Here is a 22,465-nt window from a genome sequence, read left to right as displayed (position 1 = left end):
GAGTAAAGACCTTTGAGCAGCTGTGTGCTTCTGGATTCATGAGTTTTGGAAATAAATCAGACCAGTGGGGGTGTCCAGGCTACAAACAGACACGAAACGGACAACTCGGTCGAAACAATGGCCGAGGACTCCCTCCTGTCCACCGGCACAGTCAAGGAGTCTCTGAACATCAGATTTAACCCCTCTTTCGCCCTGCACAGGAGAGAGGCCCTGCGGAGCGTCCACTTTGCCAGCTGGACTGAACTCTTCCTGGTCTTAAAAGAATGGTCCTGGGAGAAGGATGGGATCCGCGGGGGCAAGTCCTTCACGGATCGCCCGTCGATCTTTATTTACCACGTGAGCGAAGCACTCGAGAGCGGGGTTCCCTCACAGGGAAGCACACTGCCCTGCCCCAAGCGGGGATTGAGATGTCCAGAAAGTCCACCGTGAGGGGTGACAGGTCAACAGTTGAGGTCAACAACACAGATATGCCACTGTCTCAAATGAAATTAGAGCTGCACCAACTGCCTAATTATGCAATATCAAACATAATGCCTAAATAGGCCAATAAGAGAGATATGGATTGATTGTATTTGTATGTTTATCTTGACTTGTGTTACTATATTCAAATTTCTGTCTTCAAAGAGGTTCTGTGATAGATGTGCACAAAGTGTGACTGATGTACAGTAAACTGCACTTTAGAGCAAATTATTCTGCTTGAGGAGCCAATTTAAAAGTGACCATTTTCCTTTTTTGTTTGAATCATTAAAAGTTACAGTTTTGACTGAATTCTTCACTTCCATTTATAAAATTATAGAATTGTTGCTCCTCATTTGAGTCATTTGAATCATTGTATTAAGAGTTTTGCACACAAGACTGTTCTGTATAATGATTAATTTTTTGTAAAAGCTGCACAGGGATTACTGTATTATTAGTCAACAGAGGGCAGCACTGAAAACTGAATTGAGAGTCTCGTCTCTGCTAGCAAACGCTGCTGCTCTGCTAACTGATGTGACTCTTGTCTCAGTGTAATTGCCATATTACTGACACTAGAGGGCAGCACTGAAGACTGAATTGAGAGTCTCAGTCTTTCCCCCAAAAAAACACTACTCTGCTCCTCTTATGTGACACTTGTCTCAGTGTGTGAAAACAGTGCTGCTCTTTCATTTCACCCAGCCTGTCCAACAGATTGTTTCATACTATCAATACAGCCTCTCCTAAGAATCCAGTCTGCCTGATATTGAGATACCTCACCTGTGAACCTGTCTGAGATGCTTTGCTGCCTCACACTTCTTCTTTGTACTTCAGGATGTTCACCAGTTTCACTCTGTTTCATCAGTTTCTGTATATGATGCACTGAAAGTATTGAAGTAAGAACAGCATTTGAATCTGCAGTGCAATAATTATACTTTAAGATTACAGTTGAGAGGGTATCTTTGAAACCAACCTTCAATAGGAGTGATATGCTGCCAAGGTCTGGCAAGATTATTATCTCTGGGTCAATATATGTGTTTTCTTGTAAGTAGAAAAGTGTTGGACAATACGGGGCTGTGCAGCTACAAAACCCTTCTCTGGGTTCACCAGCCCCGGTTCTGAGCTGTAAAACAGACCAGCTCCACTGGGCTCTGATCCCTTCACACTCACAGGGACAGACTGAATGTGGGTGGAGTCTGCATAGGATTTCTGGGCTCTCATTGGGCTTCAGACATTCAGAGCTCAACTCAATATTGGTTTTCTTTACTGTTTTGTATTAACAGTATCACTCTGAGCACAATCTAACCTGGTTCATAATCTCTGCAGGTATTGTTTCACAACAAGAATAACATACTGTACGTTTGGAAAGCTGTGTCATTTCTACTTGTCACAGAAACGGCAACAAACATGCACCAGTATTGTTCACTGACACTCTGGACACCCACTCAAAGCACTTTACAGGTAATGGGGATCCCCTCCACCGCCACAATTGTGCAGCCCCACCTGGATGATGCAACAGCAGCCATAGCGCACCAGAACGCTCCACACACACCAGCTCTCAGTGGGGAGGACAGCAGAGTGACAAAGAGGGGGATTATTGCCATTGAGGCCATGATTGGTAAGGGCCATGGGAAATTTGGCTAGGACATCAGGGTTACAACCCCACTCTTTTTTGAGAAATGCCCTGGGATTTATAGTAACAGTGAACCAGGACACCATCTTTTTACAGAATAGTGTCTCCATAATTAGGAATGGCATTAGGAACCACACAGACCACAGGGTAAGTTCCCCCTATTGGTCACACTGACACCCCTTCCAGCACCATTCTTAGTTTTTCCCAGGCGTCTCCCATCCAGGTACTGAGCAGGCTCACACCTGCTAAGCTTCAGTGGGCTGCCAGTTGTGAGTTGCAGGGTGATATGGTTGCTGGCATAAAGTTTTTTGTGTTTAAAGATTTAATGAGTGACCAATAATAACAGTAAAAGTAAGCCAACATAGGTATTACATCTTAGTGTCAAGTCATCGTAAATATATTCTGTTCAATGTTTAAAGAGTTGGTAGAAAACCCATGAACAGTACGTTTGTACAGTTTCACGTATTCTGTCTTTTGTGTACATGAAGTAGAGCACAGTGTCAGTGAGCAATACTGGGGTAAATGCATGTTTATCGCTGTTTCTGTGACAAGTTGAAATGACACAGCTTTCCAAACGTACAGTTTGGAACCCAGTAGAGCTGGTCTGTTTTACAGCTCAGAACCGGGGCTGGTGAACTCAGAGAAGGGTTGTGTAGCTGCACAACCTCATATTGTCCAACACTTCTCTATTTACAAGAAAACACATACTGTATGTTGACTCAGAGATAATAATCTTGCCAGACCTTGGCAGCATATCACTTTTATTGAAGGTTGGTTTCAAAGATACCCTCTAAACTGTAATCTTAAAGTATAATTGTTGTACTGCAAGTTTTTTTTTGTTATGAGCTGTAGATTCAAATGCTGTTTCCTACTTCAATACTTTCAGTGCATCATATACAGAAACGGATGAAACAGAGTGAAACTGGTGAACATCCCGAAGTACAAAGAAGAGGTGTGAGGCAGCAAAGCATCTCAGACAGGTTCACAGGTGAGGTATCTCAATATCAGGCAGACTAAATTCTTAAGAGAAGCTGTATTTATAGGATGAAACAATGTGTTGGACAGGCAGGGAGAAATGAAAGAGCAGCATTGTTCTCACACACTGAGACAAGTGTCACAGTAAGAGGAGCAGAACAGTGTTTTTTGGGGAAAAACTGAGACTCTCAATTCAGTGTTCAGTGCTGCCCTCTAGTGTCAGTAATACTGTAATTACACTGAGACAAGAGTCACATCAGTAAGAGCAGCAGCGTTTGCTAGCAGAGACGGAGACTCTCAATTCAGTTTTCAGTGCTGCCCTCTGTTGACTAATAATACAGTTATCTCTGTGCAGCCTCTTACAAAAAAGTAATCATTATACAGAACAGTATAAGTGTAAGCAATTATAATAATTATTAAAAGCTATTAGACTACAGTGTCTACATCAAATACATTTGAATTTGGATTTACACAGCAAAATGCAGGAAAAGTGCATTTTGATGGGAGAAGAAACAATATTTGTGTGTACGTTTGCACGGATGTGCATGTGTACAGAGACAGGGTAATGCCAAACAAAAACGTTTTGAAAAAAAAGAATTCCAGGACGGCACAACCCGTATTACAGCTTGCACACGGTTGGCGTTCCGTTTACTGTTTCCAGCGATAACACTTGGCATAAGTCTTGCTATCAAGTTAAGTGAACGTATTGCGTTCAATGTTTAAAGAGGAGGCAATGTACAACCTACAGTATGTACGGGACATGTACAGTATCTGCAGCTTCACATCAAGAAGAACATACTGAAAGTTTGGAAAGCCGTGACGTCCGTTCTCACAGAAACGGCGAAAACGATACGCGTTTAACCTGGGAATGCTTACTTACGGAAGCGCATTGCTGCCACCAAGGAAAACAAAATCCTCGATAAGGAATTTTTTCATACGAGATTGTAATTCTCGCGTACTTTATGTAACCATGCGACAGCACGATCGCCATAGATTACTTCTATCGCTCCGTGCGGTCTTGCAGTTTTAAGCAGTGGAGCTGATTGCACGTTTAACTGTTCATAACGGAGCCATCATTGCTTTGATCTCTAAATCCCACACAACTGGTCGTCATGCTTATAATGATTCTGTTCATACTTGCTAAAAATCGCAAGACTTCATTATGAACCCCAATTGAAAGTAAATCCGTACAAATTCTGCAGCGCAGGACATTGACAAGATCATTTAACCGAAAGTGCCAGCCAAGCTCACGGTAGCTTCTACATGCGTTCAGTTCACAACACAACCGGTTGTACTGTACTGTATATACACTGAAGTAATCATTGCTATCTCGTAATTACGAGATAAGGCACGATTTTTTACCATTTGTGGGAGCAATGCGCTTCCGTATTTACTGACACGGCGTTGTACTTCATGTATACAAAAGACAGAACACGTGTTCCTTTCAATTGTTTTTTTTTTTCCGAAAAGAGGAGTGTGCAAATGTTCTGCTGTTGTTTAAGTCAATGTTACTTTGCAGGGGACAGTATTATTTCATATTGTGGCGTCCTCGACTGGCGTTGCGCCCGGCTGGGGTGCGCGGCGAGGGGCAGGACGGGAGTAGTAGTAGTGGTCAGGGCGGGGACCAGGACAGCCACTGGCCGGTGCCGCTGACCATTCTGAACGGGTGTACACCCTGGATAGGTTGCCAGGGTCCCTGTAAATAGTTATCCTTTTATATCTGTACCCGCTTACCACTCTATACCACGTACTGAACATGAAATGACCCCAGGGTGTTCTACCCTGTTTCTCTCTTTTCTCACTTTCTCTGTTGCTGGAGCTGAGCCAGACGCATGTCTGACTATAAAGCGCTGAGATTTAAAAAGAGCCTGAGTTCCTGTCTCCATCCTCGCTGACCCCGTCTCGTTACAATAAACGGTACAATGCAATATACAGTATTAATATAGTAGGCAACATTGTTCACAAATTAACTATTGTGTAAATGCAATACATGTGTCATATACAGTGCCTTGCGAAAGTATTCGGCCCCCTTGAACTTTTCAACCTTTTGCCACATTTCAGGCTTCAAACATAAAGATATAAATTTTTTATTTTATGTGAAGAATCACCAACAAGTGGGACACAATTGTGAAGTGGAACGAAATCTATTGGATTTTTGAAACTTTTTTAACTAATAAAAAAATGAAAAGTGGGGCGTGCAAAATTATTCGGCCCCTTTACTTTCAGTGCAGCAAACTCACTCCAGAAGTTCAGCGAGGATCTCTGAATGATCCAATGTTGTCCTAAATGACTGATGGTGATAAATAGAATCCACCTGTGTGTAATCAAGTCTCTGTATAAATGCACCTGCTCTGTGATAGTCTCAAGGTTCTGTTGAAAGCGCAGAGAGCATCATGAAGACCAAGGAACACACCAGGCAGGTCCGTAATACTGTTGTGGAGAAGTTTAAAGCCGGATTTGGATACAAAAAGATTTCCCAAGCTTCAAACATCCCAAGGAGCACTGTGCAAGCGATCATCTTGAAATGGAAGGAGTATCAGACCACTGCAAATCTACCAAGACCTGGCCGTCCCTCTAAACTTTCAGCTCAGACAAGGAGAAGACTGATCAGAGATGCAGCCAAGAGGCCCATGATCACTCTGGATGAACTGCAGAGAACTACAGCTGAGGTGGGAGAGTCTGTCCATAGGACAACAATCAGTCTTACACTGCACAAATCTGGCCTTTATGGAAGAGTGGCAAGAAGAAAGCCATTTCTCAAAGATATCCATAAAAAGTCTCGTCTAAAGTTTGCCACAAGCCACCTGGGAGACACCCCAAACATGTGGAAGAAGGTGCTCTGGTCAGATGAAACCAAAATCGAACTTTTTGGCCACAATGCAAAACGATATGTTTGGCGTAAAAGCAACACAGCTCATCACCCTCAACACACCATCCCCACTGTCAAACATGGTGGTGGCAGCATCATGGTTTGGGCCTGCTTTTCTTCAGCAGGGACAGGGAAGATGGTTAAAATTGAGGGGAAGATGGATGCAGCCAAATACAGGACCATTCTGGATGAAAACCTATTGGAGTCTGCAAAAGACCTGAAACTGGGACGGAGATTTATCTTCCAACAAGACAATGATCCCAAACATACAGCAAAATCTACAAAGGAATGGTTCACAAATAAACGTATCCAGGTGTTTGAATGGCCAAGTCAAAGTCCAGACCTGAATCCAATCGAGAATCTGTGGAAAGAGCTGAAAACTGCTGTTCACAAACGCTCTCCATCCAACCTCACTGAGCTCGAGCTGTTTTGCAAGGAAGAATGGGCAAGAATTTCAGTCTCTCGATGTGCAAAACTGATAGAGACATACCCCAAGCGACTTGCAGCTGTAATCGCAGCAAAAGGTGGCTCTACAAAGTATTAACGCAAGGGGGCCGAATAATTTTGCACGCCCCACTTTTCATATTTTTATTAGTTAAAAAAGTTTCAAAAATCCAATAGATTTCGTTCCACTTCACAATTGTGTCCCACTTGTTGGTGATTCTTCACATAAAATAAAAAAATTATATCTTTGTTTGAAGCCTGAAATGTGGCAAAAGGTTGAAAAGTTCAAGGGGGCCGAATACTTTCGCAAGGCACTGTATACAAGATACTTTTATCGTATAAACGCAATGCCATTTCGTATAAATGAGATTTTATTATAATAAGCCTCCGTACGCTTCCGTGCTCCACTGTCGGCATTTCTATTGTATTTTACATTGTCTTTGTGGAATCACAATATTTTCCTGCTAATTGAACAAGAAATCCAATGACACATATTACTTTTAAAGTAAATCTTTATTTCTTTATCTAACTGCAAAACTGTAAAGAGTGATTGTTACTATTACAAGTGCGACATTTGGGCATTTAATTTATAACTTAAATCAAAATGCAAATTCTGACACTTTACTTAAAAAAGTAACAGTAAACTGTTAAAAATTTCAATTACAGTTGAAGGAGAAGCACACAGAAAAATAAAGGTTTATTTATCCCAGAACTCCCTGTGGATTGTAATTTATGTGATGCGTGTCTTAGTTGTGTATAATAAGATATATACTGTATATACTGCATCTGAAATGCAAGTGAACAGACTGAAGACTCTCCTTCAATTCTCCTGCCATTTCCTGCCACTGCTGGTAACTCTGCTGAGTCACTTCCAGCACAAAGAATAGCAGTTGGTTACCTCAGCTTCAAAACTACATTAATCTTAATACAGCCTGGAAGAGTCATACACAATCTGAAACGCTGCAATTTGTTTCCAAGAATAATAGCTTTTTTCTACCCAGTGAGAGCAGTAACATATTACCACTACAGTGCAGTACTGTATGTGTACAGTATTTACAACAGGTAAAATACTTTGTAGGATGTCTAAGTCCTCATTTTACATTACTAATACCTCCATTTTCCAGGAAAGCAGAGATATTATAATTTTCACATTCAATTAAATAAAAAAACTTTCTGAAAGATCACATACTGTATATATTCACAGTATTTTGAACATTTTCCTGCTTTGTTAAGCTTTGTGTTCATCTTTCACTTTTTGCCACAGTTTATCCTAGATTAGTTCCTCTGAATTCAGCACATTTCTTTTGTTTTGCTGTGATCGGTACAGACAGATTCAACAGACAGGTTTAAAATAATGTTTTTCATAGAGATTATTCCCAAACTACCATAAGATCCATCTGTCACAAGATACTGTACAAACTTTAAGTGGTGACATTCCTGAGAGAAAGCATAAAGACAATTAGAGCATTACAAGCTGACAGGAACAAGGAAAAACAAAAAAAATACTCTGCTAACCAAATAACACTGTGGTGATATCATAAAAAAGCTGCAACTTTGTATAAAATCATTGTGGCTGAATTAACTTGTAGACTCCAGGGAATGTTGAAAAGGTCAAAATACATCTTTGGCCCGATTCTGCTGCAATGACTAGGGATTCGATAACATGCTTACTGTACATCATTATAATGTGTACAAAACAGCAGCAAGTAACACTTTCTCAAATCAAGAATACAACATAAACATGGGAAGTATTTCCAAAATACAGCAGCATCAATATTATATCTGGATGTCTGATATAAGCAAACTGCATCTTTCCAATAAAACCATGTAAAAACATATTGTCTAAGTAACCTAACCCCTGGAAAGTTTTTTTTTGAGTTGGGTAATCACCCTGCCCCCATTCAAGAGCAATTCATCCCTCACACAGACCTCTCCAATCTTACAGTGAAAATTAAGATAGAAATGTCCAGATCTCAGGTTATCAAAAAAATAAATGTCTAAACCTCCACAATATCCATTGTACTGTATGTTTTATAAGATTTATACTGGCATATACTAGATGTATTACTGTATAAAGTTCACACAGAGGTTCACAACTGGGTGCGGTTTAATAAGAGAAACAACACCAGATGAGTAAATAACACTGAGTAAACAGTGTTCAGTATGAATCGTTTCACAAAGTACTTGATGCCGTAATATTTAAGAAACAGGCTAGAATCCTGGATTCAGTGTGAGAACAAGCTAAAAAAGTAAAACTAATTCCTTACAAGCCGATTTTACAAGAGCCCAGGCAGATTAAGTTTCTGATTAACTGTTTCTTAATGCTGTTGTCATCATTCATCAATGCAGTAAAAACAGGAGTTAACCAACATTCATACAGCACTCAGACTAAACCTGTTTGCAATTAAAGCGCATGTCAGATGTATAAATAAAATGGTCATTTTAATGCTCAAAATTACAGGTAGGGAATTGTAAATGAAGTTATATTAGTAAATTATTTGCTAGATATGATATATTATCTGTGTACTACAGATTAATAAGTAAAATTCAGACTCTGACACCTGGATAATATAGTAATTAAAATCAATAAAATGGGGAACCACAAAAAATCTACACAAATGTTAGAAAATAATCCATAGAAAAAGGCCAGTGCTTACAAACTGTGAATTAAGATTTCTGGTGGGAATTTAGATTTATTAGTCAAATTAATCTGTATTATTCTTTTAATATGTCAGATCTTTGTAAACGATCAGGTAAAGGTTTATTCCATGCTGAAAAGAAAGCAGACACAACGTTTCAGCTGTGGATCCTTCTTCTCTCACCTGCAACGTCTTTTTTTTCTTTTCCTTTAAGCCTGGAATAAACCTTTACCTGTTCCTTTGCAGCCTATAGTACGCACGCTGACACAGCTCCCAACTTGAACGTCTTTCTAAATAACAGTTCCAGAAGGCTTCAGTCTCGGAGAATTACATTAAATCTAGAAATCTGAATTCATTATCTGTGCATCGTTACAGCACCTCGTTCTCCGTCTCTCATGTAGTCAAATTGTTGAACGACGCAGCTGAGCTCCTCCTCCTGAGGTCCTGCCTGTGGCTCAGACAGCTGGGCTCTCCGAAACCACTGCGCTGTGCGCCCGGCTGGCTCTCTGCCACGGCAGGCAAATCTCCCCGGCCGTGCTCCGCTGCCCCGCCACCCCCGGGCTATTTCTGGCTGTGAAACTGGAAGACGGGGAGGAGAAAGCGAAACCGCTGCCGAGAGGATTTGCATAGCGAGATGCGCAGGTGCCCCAGCGTGACCGACGCGCTCCCGTAATAGACCAGCTGCAGGTGTGAGAGTCTCTCAGAGAGCAGCAGGCAGCTCCAGTCTCACAGACCATCACCCGTATCCCTTCATGATAGATTAATTGACTCTCTTTCTTTGGCACTTAGAATACTGTGCAGTTCCCTCTGAGGTTTTTAAAGACTTTAACACGATTAATATTAATATTCACACTGGCCATTCACAGTACAGCATGGTAATTAAAATAATTAAGATGAAAACCCCCCAAAATCCTCACAAACATTAAAGGCTGATCCCTAGGAAAAGGCCAGTGCTCACACACTACAAATTAAGATTGATGGTAGGTACTGACGGTTTTGGAAATGACTGTTGTAGATTCAGCACAGGTAGTGTCAAAGAGACAGTAGCTGGGTCCTGGAAGGAGAGAGACAGTTTATTAGAAGACTCTGTTAAATTGTACTTATGATAATGATAGCAGGGATAGTGTGGCCTGGCAGCACTGGGGTCCTGGGTTCAATTCTGGACGTGGGGTGCTGTCTGTGTGGAGTCTGTATATTCTCTTAGTGGTTTCTCCGGGTGCTCTGTTTTCCTGCCACAGTTCAAATACTGTCAGGTTAATTGGCTTATGGGAGATTGGCCCTGGTGTGAGTGTGTCTGTGTCTGTGTTGTGTGTGTGTGTTTAAGTTATGGTAGTGAGTAAATGATATCATAGATTCAGTCCAGCTCTTTAGAGTCCAGCCTGAACTCCAAAAGGTGCCTTCACCGGTTGAGCCCTTTCTGTCAGACTGTCTGTAAGAGAAAGCTACAAGTACAAGTTAGAGGATGATTGTCTGCCCATTCTTACCACTTACATTTGCAAGTAGCTCCTTTAGATCTGCAGATTTTTTTTATATAATCACTAATCATTGAATTAATTAGGAACACCTTTTATTTGGTTTGTTGTTTATGTGCTTTGAAGTGACTAGACAGTTAAGCGGAGAACTTGAAGTAAAAAAACAATAACAGTGTCCAGTAGAGTTTAGTGAAAATGCACCTTGAAGCTTAAAATGGACCAGAGACCAAAACACCTCATGGCTTAAAAGGAAAGAAGGAACAAAGACACCTTTCTCTGAAATGTGAGTGAAATTCAACAGAACTCACGATGGTCAAGGCACAAAACATTCACAGCACTGCAAAATTCACTGTTCAGGTCTCCTTTCTTTATATATATGGATTGGTAACTGACTAACAGGGAACATAATGTTCATAGCCTTAAGTGCATAGTGCATAATCTTAAGGGGTGCCACACTTATCTGGGCAGATGAAACTAGTGGTGTACCTCAAGGATGTGTTTTTGGCCCATCATCTTCCTGTTCCATATAAACATCAGCTTCAGGTATAGTTATCAAACTAGAGAGAGAGAGTGGTTAACACAGAAACAGTTGTAAGGGAACTAAATAAGACTTTAAAGACAAAATCAGTAATTGGGAAGACACCTGGTATGAAATTTAACATAAGTGCACAGTGACACAGGCAGGTAGGAGGAAAATGTTGTGTACATTGTGTATATTTAGCATAGATGAGTCTGGGCTGCAGGATGTTACACACAAAAGAGATCTGGTAAATTGTTCTATGTCTTCATCCAGACAATGTGGGGAATCAGTAAAGCAAACTGAACGCTAGAGTGTAGAGCAGGAAGTGTTGAATCTATTTCCAGGGAGGTTATACTCAAGGTTTACAAGGCAATTCTAAGGCTTGATTTAGAAAATTGTTTTCAGTTTTAGGCAACATATCAAAAAGGAGAATGCAGTCTGAGAAAGAGTTAAATGAAGAGCAACAATAATAAATTCTAGTTTCAGTGGATTATCATGTACAGACAAGTTAAAGGAGCTAAATCTCATCAGACTAGAACAGAGGAAATTGAGAGATTTGTTCCAGATATACACACTGTTATGGGTTATAGACAGATTCAACATAGGGACTTTTACACACTCAGAAGTCAAACAAGGATGCAAAGTAAGTAACTAAAACGGAAATAATACAGGATGGAAAATAAAAATTGATGCTGTAACCAAACTGTTCTGGGTATCTAGAATATGTCACCCTGGTAGTTGAGGCCCAAACTCTAGGCACATTTAAGAAAAATTTTAGATTCAATTTGCTACTAAACTGACAAATAAGCAAGATGAGCCAACTGGCCTCCTGTTGGACACTCCTGGGTATCTCCAGCCTCCTCAGGACCCTGCAGTCTGACTCTCCATTGAGCTGGCCTGAGGTCTCATTATAAGACCATATTCCTTATTCTGATTTATATCAGATGTGATACATGTATTCTGGTGATATATACTTACAGGGTGTGTAAACGTTACTACTAGATAAATAGATGTGAAATGCAAAGACATGTTGCAAAATGTATACAAACTATGAAAGATTAGAAACAGGACAAGTAACAACAGGACAAGCACAGAATTGTGTGCTGACTCTTTTTGTCACTATGCAGGAAAAACAATTGTTAATTTGAAAACACTGTGGTACTGTAGATCCTAGCGTGTCAGTGCTCAGTTTGCAACTCACAGTAATGTGAAAAGTTTCACAGTGTCAGTACTCAATACACATATAATATATATAATCTCTCATTCTTCCCCCTCCTCTCTGTTCAAGCCCAGCTGTTGCTTCTCTTTGCTCCCCAGCCTCCAGTGCTGCTGGTTGTCCACCCCTGAGGTGGAGCCAGATCCCCAGACACACCTGTGTGTCTCCAGCCTCCTCAGGCCCCTGCTGTCTCGACTCTGCATCGAACTGACCTGCTGTTTCACTGAAGTCTCTGTCCCTTGTGCTGCATTACGTTTAGTCACTGAATTGTTTGATAATAACCCATGAAAGAAGATTTTTTAATTCATCCACTCTACATATCATGTTATATAATCTACATTATATATTATTATGTACTGTATGATAATACTTGATATCCTCTCTCCCCAAGGATATCAGAGAGTCACCTTCTCTAATCTCCTTCAAATCCAGACTCAAAACCTTCTTCTTTAGAAGAGCCTTTTCTGAACTGGTTCCATTCTTTACCCTTCTGCTCCTACTATACTTAGTACCACCATCCACGGTCTTCTCTGTATATTGTAATTGTGTTTTATCTTGTGTATTCTTTTTATTATTGTTGTTGTCATTCTGTAAAGCGCTTTGAGAAGCCACCTTTAAAGGCACTATATAAAATAAAGTTTATTATTATTTTTAAGTTCTTTAATTTTTGGGTATCTTTGATGATGAAGATGTCAGGTAAATCAATTAAATTATTATTTATATTGTAATAAGAAGACGGTTTACCCTCACTGGCTTTGACCCCCTGTCAGAGCTGCCAGCTGCCTCTGATATGGATGCTCTCTGTGCCACAGGGTCAAACTGGGGCCTTTCTCAACCCGGAGATCTTATATTCCTTTTCAGAAAATCAAACGCATACAAAAAGAGTGACACAACTCCAGATTCTGACTTCAATATTTTATTTGAACATCTAGAGCGAAACAAACAATGAAAAATGTCCTAGACTACACAAACACACACCAGTTAGCAGACAAGCTCTAGTGACGGCCGGAGGCTGAGACTAACATGCAAGGCTATTGAGCTGCTGCGTGGCTCGACAGGATCTGCAGACACACTGGGGCCGAGGGGAGGGCGGCTCTTCCCCTCTTCTCCCAGGACAGCATCACGCCGCGGCGCCCATGCACTGACTCCTGTGGACGCTGTAGGAGGCCGGCGAGTTGTCGTGGGTCACCGTGCACACGTACTCCTCCTTGGCCTCCCACTCGGCCTTGCTCAGCTTCAGGGAGCTGCTGCGGCTGAACTTGCCGTCCCTCCCCTCCTCAGCACTGGTCAGGACCCCGCTGGTCACTTTGGAGCCGTCCACCGTCCACTCCACGCTGGCCCCCTCGGGGGAGTAGCCGCTGAGCAGGCAGAGCAGTGTGGCCGAGTTGGCGGACAGCTCACTGGGGGACGGGGGGAACAGCGACACTGTGGGCTTCACGCTGGCGCCAGCTAGGAGAGAGCAAGACAGAGCAGGGAAGAGAGTCAGGACTGGTGTACAGCAGAAGACTGAGCCTCACTAACTTTGACAACACACACCACATTTTGGGACTCCTAGAAACACCACATGCGCTTCTAAACAAAGATCAGGTTTCCTTTTACTCCTGTATCTGTAGTTTTGAAACCCAACAATTAACATCAATACATATATTTTAAAGTTACACATATCATAAATGAGAATGCTTTCAAAGGAGCCCCTTGACATCCTTAGATCAATGTGCTACAAGTATCCTAGTGAGCAGGACAGGTCTCTGCTTGTTTGGAGCCTTTCTGAGGTTCTGATGACTCGTCACTGGAATCGTGGCGCCTGAGTTCTCTGCACCAGGTGTCCTGGACCAGCCTTGACTCCAGGCTGTGACCCTGAGCAGCCTGTTCGCCTCTGATACAGAGAGAACAGGTCTGCTGAATCAGCCAGCCCAGTTTCCAATGAGTTCACTGATACTTAGACAGGGCCACCAAGTGAACTAACTCCCCATTCCACCTCCTGCTGAAATTCAAAATCAACAAATAGTGATTATTTTAGGAGGATTGTCTGCATGAAAGACTTGAAATAAGCCAATGCAGAATCTTCTCAATTTAAAGACAACATGTATTAATATATCTGCAACACATATCACTTCACAGGATCTTATTAAACATTATACTGTAAGTGTCACTTCTCTGCGCTGTAAACTAAACTTCAGCTGTGGAGGTAATTGTTAGCTGAGACTGGAAAAAGCACAGGCTGATGCTGGTCTGGACTTGAGTAGTGCTGGAATAATTTTCATTTGTTACAAAATGTGACAAGAATCATGTAAACACACATGCCCGCAATGTATAAGCACTTTAAAATGATTTTTTGAGTTCGTACTGTATATAAATTAAAGTCTAATACTATCATTAGGCATTATTAATAAAACAACTGCGCTAGGTCTGTCATCTGTGTTCCACTTCATGCTTTACTGAGCAGCACAGCAGAGGAAAATGTGTCTGAAGAAACAGCTGCAACAAAACCTGAAGATTTAAATTGAAATACTTTCACAAGGTTCATAAAATAACTTCAACGCTTTTGATCCTGTGCTGATCAGTACATTTGAAGTAATCAATTTCTACACATAAAAAAGTATAAAAGACTTACCTGCAGTTTGTCCGTGATTACGTTCTCAAATACTATTTTTTCATCAGCCCATCTGATCATTACTTGATCATTTATAGATAATTAAAGATAGCAGTTGTGGATTGCAAGTATATTAATATATTAATATGAACATACTGCAGTGCATTACACTAATATCAATATCATTATTAATTTAATTACTACTATAACAAAGGTGATTAATCAACTGAAATTAATTTAATTTAATATTGAAAATAATGATGATGATTTGTAAATTCCTACACTATTCTAGTGTTACTGGAAGTAGTAGACATTGAATGTTGATCATTTCTATCTTTACATAATGTCTCTGTCTAAGGAAAACCATCTTTAGAAAACCATTCCATCACAAATGGGGTGAATTTTAAAATGTCAGTTGACCTCAGCCTCAACAGTGACAGCAGCCTCCAGTTCAGTTAGAACTGCCTGCAGATCCGTAAAGGTGTATTGAAAAATAGCCTTACTTCTGATGAAGATCAAAACTGCCTTGTAATTGCTTTTAATCATATTTAAAAATTGTATACTTTAGAGCCTAAAGAGGTTTTGTTTTTCTCTGCTGAGTAAATACAATAAAAAAAAAAAAAAACAGTTTTCTTCACCAGTCCTGTCTGAACGTGAACTGCAGTGATTAGACTCACTGCAGTCTTTATGTCAAATCTGACTGGCAATAGGAATTCATTAGTATTAGGAACACCACTATTAGTGGAGTTTTGGAGGTTTGTTTTTAGCCTGCATAGAAAATTTAAATTTGTAAGTGAAGTGCCTGATCTTGATTTACTTTTAACAACCTGGCACAAAATACAAGGATAAGAAAACAATAAAACAGATTTCAGTCACTGACACTGGGAGTGGAAACATTCTTCCCCGTTTGAACATTTATAAAAAGCATTTTTGAATTGACCACTAGAAAAGCTGGGGGTAATTTAGAGTTCGGAAGACTGGAACAAAAAGTTCAGAGAAGACTTTGAAAGCCAACCTGAACACAGCACGGCTGATTGTGATTATTACAGCTGGACATGTTACAGAAGAGACTGGGCTAGAGCTGATTCAAAAGTAAGCAGGTTCTGAAGCATAATGTTACAGGACAGTCTGGCTCCAGGAGAAATTAAAGATTCTAAACTGCTAAAATGTAAACATTCCAGGACTTTCAAGTCTGCTGAGTTGAGAGAAAGAAGAGAAGTCACTTACATTTCACCACCACCTTGGTTCCTTGTCCAAAAGTGAGCCACAGTGTTTTATTACCATAGAGAGGCTGTACAAAAACCTCCAGAGAGAGCACCCAGCTCTCCTGTGCACTGCCCGCTCTATGATCACTTGGATTCCAACACTTAAATATCTCAGTTTAGTAAATGGTGATATTACTGTGCTGCTTCAAAATACCTCTTTTGTAAGTGAACATGAGTTTGAGTCTTTCCTCTTTTGTTTCTATAATTAAGAGCATGAATTAAACTCTACATTCAGATCTCTTAACAAAGAACGTTTGTGTGAAAGCTTCTTTTCCCTGTGAAAGAATCAGCATTAATTTCATGAACCAGCCCAGAAGACTGGGTCACCCAAGATCGTTGAAGATCATGAGAGAGGGAAATGCTGCAGAAGAAGCTCGACTGAAGCAGCTGCTGTCCTGACAAGATTTCCCTCCTCAACCATAAATATTCTGTGCTGTACATCAGTTAAGAATGACCAAGATCAGGAGGCACAAAGTACACAGGACCACAGTTAAAACATCATAAAAACATTTGAAAAGACAAGAAAAGTCTGCTGAGTTGAGAGAAAGAAAAGTCACTTACATTTCACCACCACCTTGGTTCCTTGCCCGAAAGTCCACCACAGTGTTTTATTACCATAGAGAGGCTGTACAAAAACCTCCAGAGAGAGCACCCAGCTCTCCTGTGCACTGCCTGCTTATGTAATCACTATACTTTAATACCTCAGTTTAGTTCATGATGATATTACTGTGCTGCAGTTCAGATGAGTTTAAAATACCTCTTTTAGAAATAAACATACTGAGTTTGAGTCTTTCCTCTTTTATTTCTCTCATTAAGTGCCCCCCAAAACTCTCAAACTCTACATTTAGATCTTTTTACAAAGAGGGTTAGTGTGTGAAAGTTTCGTTTCCCTGTGAAAGAATCAGTATTAATTCCACAAACCAGCCCAGAAGACTGGATCACCCAAGATCGTTGAGGATCATGAGAGAGGAAAATGTCGCAGAAGAAGCTCAACTGAAACAGCTTCTGTCCTGTCAAGATTTCCCTCCTCAACCATAAATATTCTGCACTGTACATCGGTTAAGAATGACCAAGATCAGGAGGCACAAAGAACACAGAATAACAGTTAAAACATCATAAAAACGTTTGAAAAGTCAAACAAGCCTGTGGAGTTGAATAAAAGAAGAGAAGTCACTTACATTTGACCACCACCTTGGTGCCTTGTCCGAAAGTGTACCACAGTGCTTCACTGCCATAGAGATGCTGTACAAAAACCTCCTGCTACTGCAGAGAACAGACCCTGCTCTTCAATACACTGCCTACTGCCAATAATGCTTTTCTTTCACCTTTGTAATTATAACATGTTATTTGTCTCTATCACAATTTTAAATGCACTTTATTTTCAAGAACAAAACACAAGGGCTATATGTTGGATGAAATGCAGGACACTTACAGAGAGATTTTCATAGCTTTATGTTTCACAGTTAAATGTTCTCCTCATCTTTTTAAAGGAATCATACATGCTTAGAGGTTAAATGTAGCAAATGACAATGAAAAAAGAACAAAGTATTTTTGAATAGAGGACCAATTTTAAGAGAGGGAATGTTGGTTTATTTAGAGTTCAGAAGACTGGAGCAAACTGTTCACTGGAAAACAAGACTTTGAAAGCCAACCTGTTGTTGCATTTAACCCAAATGTCACTAAACCTGCCTGAACCCAAGACCTGAATGTAAGCTGTAAATTAAAGGTTTCTGGACATATATATATAAATCAATGTTGTTTAATCTGTCTTTGTTAACAGAAGCATTTGTAATCTGAAATTTGTGCAACACAGTATATCCACTAGATGCAATGCTGCAGTTTTAGTAGAGTCTGATGACTAACTCTTGCCCCAAGTCTGACAGAGGAATTTAGTGTTGCTGTCTCTGCTGTAATGAGTGAACACTAATGGGATTGAAGACACTTGGACACACAGTTCGATACTTCTGTTTCTTGTGAAGTTTATCTTTCCAATCTCTGATTCCCTTGTCTTTCTTCACTGTGCAACATTTGATTCTATTCTTTGTGTAATTTACCTTAATTTTAGAAGACTTTGCCTTCTGAAACAAATTCTATATATTTCCTGAAACAAAACTGTATATAAGCTGTTGTGTAGAACCATCAACACACAATGGAAGTAAGGTTTCTAATTTGTCCTATGATTGTATAACACCTGGAGGTCATTTCTGATCATAGACTATTCTTGATTCACATGTGACTTACTTACACTTAACATACCTTTGTCTCTTTCCTCAGGATTGTGATTAAATGTATTCCAAGATGAATCCACAGTGCAATAAAAGTAATGAATCTCTAGAAAGTTTAAAAAATCATCCAAAGACCACACATTCCAAATATGAAAGGTTGATTTCAGTTTCATGTAAAGGTCAGTAAAGTATGCAGTTTCCAGCCACTGTACGTTATTCCCATGAAATACAGTCATGAATGGACTGTGGGCCAAGTGGTTTCAGGATCATTGAAGATTTTGTAATATCCTTCAGGATGTCAAGAAGTTCTAAATCAAGAAAGAGGTCACTCCATGATTTATGGAAAGTCCAGAATTCCTGTTCCTCTGTTAGAAACATTTTCAGACCAACATCTTCTCCTATCTTGTGTCCTGCTCACACTGTCCAGCAGGAAAGGGCAGAAGTCGTGTGTCAAAGACTCATCTCATTTTCCCCAAAGACCCAATGAGGCAGGATCTCAAGATCTCAGGACTCTGTGATGATGTCTCCCTTTGTATTTGTCTGATGATGTTTCCCATTTACACAAGTTAATGAGTCAGGAAATTGCCTTTAATTCCTCATCCTGGATAAACAAGGACTTTGAATTCATGAGCACCCTCTTCCACAAGACAAATTGTGTCAATTTTTATCATTTGCTCTTGTTAAATGATAAGTCTCCTTGAACCTAAAGAAGATTTGAGCAATAAAAGAAACTGCTGGTTGGACTATCAATCTGATCCATAATCCATTAAGACTCTTTTGAAAGACTCCTCCTCTGTTTCATGGTCAGTGTCTTTCTGCATTTCATTCAGATCTTGCCTTGACTCCTAATCCTGGCACTTTGTTTCCATTTCCTATCCTAACACACCAACAACAAAACAACATTCCCCTTGTGAAGTGAGTAAGAGCCGTGAAGAACACAAGCAACCCTTGTAAGCCTGGAGTACTGAAGTGATCCTCGAAGATTCTCCCAACAGATCCCCCTGGTTTCTGCCTGGTTTCCCAATTAATATATATCTTACAGTCCTGCAGCCTTCCTGCCCAGTGCCAGTGTTTCAAGAGCACAGAAACTGTGCACATCGAATCCTTTCTTTAATTGTAAGTTCACTGGTGCTTTGCACACACAGGTGTTAACATGGGTTGTTGACTATGGCTACAGTTGAAATAACAGTAATTAAATGCACCACAGATTACAAACAGTAAAAAGTCATTCAAGCAACCTCACTATCTAAAACAGCAAGATCACATATTAGACTGCAGAACCATTGTCCGTGAACTTCAATTGAAACTGTCTGTTTTTGTAAAAGGCTTGATCTTCTATTTTGTATGTGTACATACTGTGTAGTGATGTACAAGATGTTACAGCATGATGTGGTGAAAAGCTATAATTTTTCTCACATGGAAACAAATTGTTTTCTAACAAAAAGTGTGATCAAGATAAATATTCAGTGTTACAAAAAAAACAAAGAATGTGAAAAATCTAGATAGATTTCACAATTGTTTGTGAAAAAAGCTGTCTCATGCTTTCTTCCTGTATCCTCGAATCCTTGTTTGGAAAAATGATAAACTCTCAAGTTTCAAGGCTAAAACTGGAAAGGGTGAAGGATTTAATTAATGTTCAGTTTATGAATCATACATAAGAAGTATTCCAGACAGGTTAGCCTTCTCAGGTTGGAAGAAGTTGCACTGTAAAATTCTGTAAACCTATTTCTTATATAACAAAGCTGATGTTTTGTTTGCTGCTCTAAAAATATTGCCTGGCACCTCTTTCACTGCAATTTTGTTAAGACAGGTGTATGTATTTTTTCAGTGTAGCTGTGAATAGTGTGACGTTTTATTCATTCAGGTACTTGTAATGACCTCATACAAAAAAAAAAACAGGGTCTTAGAACCATTGAGTCACATTGCAAATTGGGTTTTAGTCTGGGGTCAATGCTGTAGAACACACTGAAGAACATCAGACACAATCAAATTTCAAAAACACATTTCATTCTTTAAAACTGGCTAACAGAAGAGCTTTCAGCATGTACATGTAAATGACAGATTACTTGATCTACTATCTACTTATCTACTAAAACTACTGATCTACTATCCCAACAGGTTAGTGATCCACTAACCTAAAATGATTTGTATTAACAGGTAGTAGCCAGCACAGCAGCACACATTTGACAGCAATTAGTTTTTAATCTGCAGCTCAGAGGGTCAGTCTTCACTCTGGGATGAGCCAAGTGTGAGTGTGTATCATAGCCCACTTTATCACAGGGAACACCCACAAGGGAATATCCACAGGGGATAACACCCAGGAATTAAGAGTACTGGAGGATTCTGGAGTGTTCAGTTAAAATCTGTCTTAACCCTCCTGGCTGAGGGATGACCTCCTGGGCAGAGGACGAGGAGGCTAAGACCCCCCTGCAGATGGGGTGAAGGAGGGATGTAAAAGATGTATGTGAGGGAGAAAGGGGGATCACATACAGTATTTACTGTATAATGTTTTAGGTGAGGAAGTGACGGTCAGAGGTGATTTTGAATTACTGACAACTGAGTCTGATTGAACCTGGCTCTTGTCATCCCTCCCGAACTTTAGTTCTGAACTCTATTCATTGGCACACTGTGTAAAAACTATCCTAGACAATAGATGAATGGTGACCCTGCTTGTCTTGAAGAATAAATCATTAGTAACTACTTCAGTTTAGTTGCAGGGATGTACAATATGATACACAATTTTTATCAATAATACTCAGAACACTGATGCTCAAGATCCAAAAACATTTTTTTACTCTGATTGATGTGTCACTAGCAGCAACAGACCATTTCCACACCACAGAGGTGAATAGAGCTCTGAGACGGGTGTAACACAAGCAGCTCACTTGCTCAAGACGACAGGTCACACAGGCAAGGGGGTGAGAGCCTTCTGCTTCTGAATCACACCATGGACAGGTTATGGTTAAACACCACTATCTGCAGTTCTAGGCTGGGAATGAAGCTAGGAATCTGGGCTGGGCTATTCCTTACACTCTGATTTCTTCAGGAGTGTTGAGAGAGGAGCCTGGGAGCTGTGGGTAGCCTCACAGACCACGGTGCCCACTGAGGACCACTGGGCCTCGGACAGGGTCAGGGTGCTGCCCCAGCTGTACAGGCCAGTGGCGTCCAGGAGGCCGGGGGGTCTTGGTGAACCTGCTGGTCATGAAGGGACCGTCCACTGTCCACTACAGGCTCCAGCCAGACAGGAAGCCCCTGCTGATCAATTGCCACAGCGGTCAGCTAATTGTTATCAAGCTGGACGAGATCTATTTTTTGGATACTAATAGCACAGCAGCTTCATAGCAATATCTGGGACAGACTTCGCCTCAAGGGTAGCGACCTGTACATTATTTCCGTCCTGAGTCTTTCTGCTCAGCACCACTGCAGAACCGGTATGGATTGGGAAGGTGGAAGCCAAAAAATTCAGGATAGACAAGAGCTTGACTTTAATCACCAGCACCTGTAACGAACAGTTCTTTCCGGACCCTATGCGGACGACACAATCCGAAGAAGTGGGGAAACACTAGGAAAACGTCATGCAGGAACATGGGGCTGAAAACAGGGGGGCGTGACCAAAGTGCGCTGGTGCGCGGGGGAAGTGTGGCCGAGGCAAACAATCCAAAAGAGTAATCCATAGAGGGTATCCAAAAACACAAGAGTAAGTCCATAGCCAGGAGATCCATCCAAACAAAGAATTAAAACAATGAACCGGGTCGGAACCGGCAGACAGGGAACGGGAACGGAGATTAAAACCTTAACGGGACCAGGCGCTTCCAGGTCCCGGACTCGCACGGTGCGGAAACCAGATGCAGAGCCAGGATGAGCGTCAGCACCTGGCTTTTAAGGTGGGCTGGGAAAACGGATCAGGTGCACAGAATAAGTGTAAAGTGAAAGGGCTGGAGCACCCTTAAGGAGGGGGGACTATAATCGTGACAGCACCTTCCCTGTCAGGGTGAGGTCCCAGTCCTTCTGCTGCATGAGTTTCCATTTTGGTTTGAGAGTTTGTTCCGCCAATTCACAGTTTCCACCCGTTCTCCAAAATATATCCCCAGGATCTTAATTCTCTTCTCTCACAGTTTGAGATCATGTTGTACTTTCGACTCACTCTAGTTCCCAAGAACA

The 22,465-nt window shown here is 40.8% G+C and overlaps 1 protein-coding gene and 1 gene segment (V, D, J or C); both read right to left on the bottom strand.

Moving 5' to 3' along the window:
• Nucleotides 1-22,465, bottom strand: part of LOC138223914 (NLR family CARD domain-containing protein 3-like) — a 296,882-nt gene that overhangs the window by 106,449 nt on the left and 167,968 nt on the right. The window lies entirely within an intron of this gene.
• LOC138223959 (Ig lambda-3 chain C region-like) lies at nt 13,122-18,333 on the bottom strand. The segment is given in 3 exon segments: nt 13,122-13,670; nt 17,258-17,339; nt 18,325-18,333. Coding segments are annotated over 3 exon segments (420 nt in total).

The sequence above is a fragment of the Lepisosteus oculatus genome, chromosome 18 (genome assembly GCF_040954835.1).
Source record: "Lepisosteus oculatus isolate fLepOcu1 chromosome 18, fLepOcu1.hap2, whole genome shotgun sequence".
Taxonomy (NCBI): domain Eukaryota; kingdom Metazoa; phylum Chordata; class Actinopteri; order Semionotiformes; family Lepisosteidae; genus Lepisosteus; species Lepisosteus oculatus.
The sequence above is the reverse complement of the archived record's forward strand: the minus strand, read 5'-3'. Positions and strand labels throughout refer to the sequence as shown.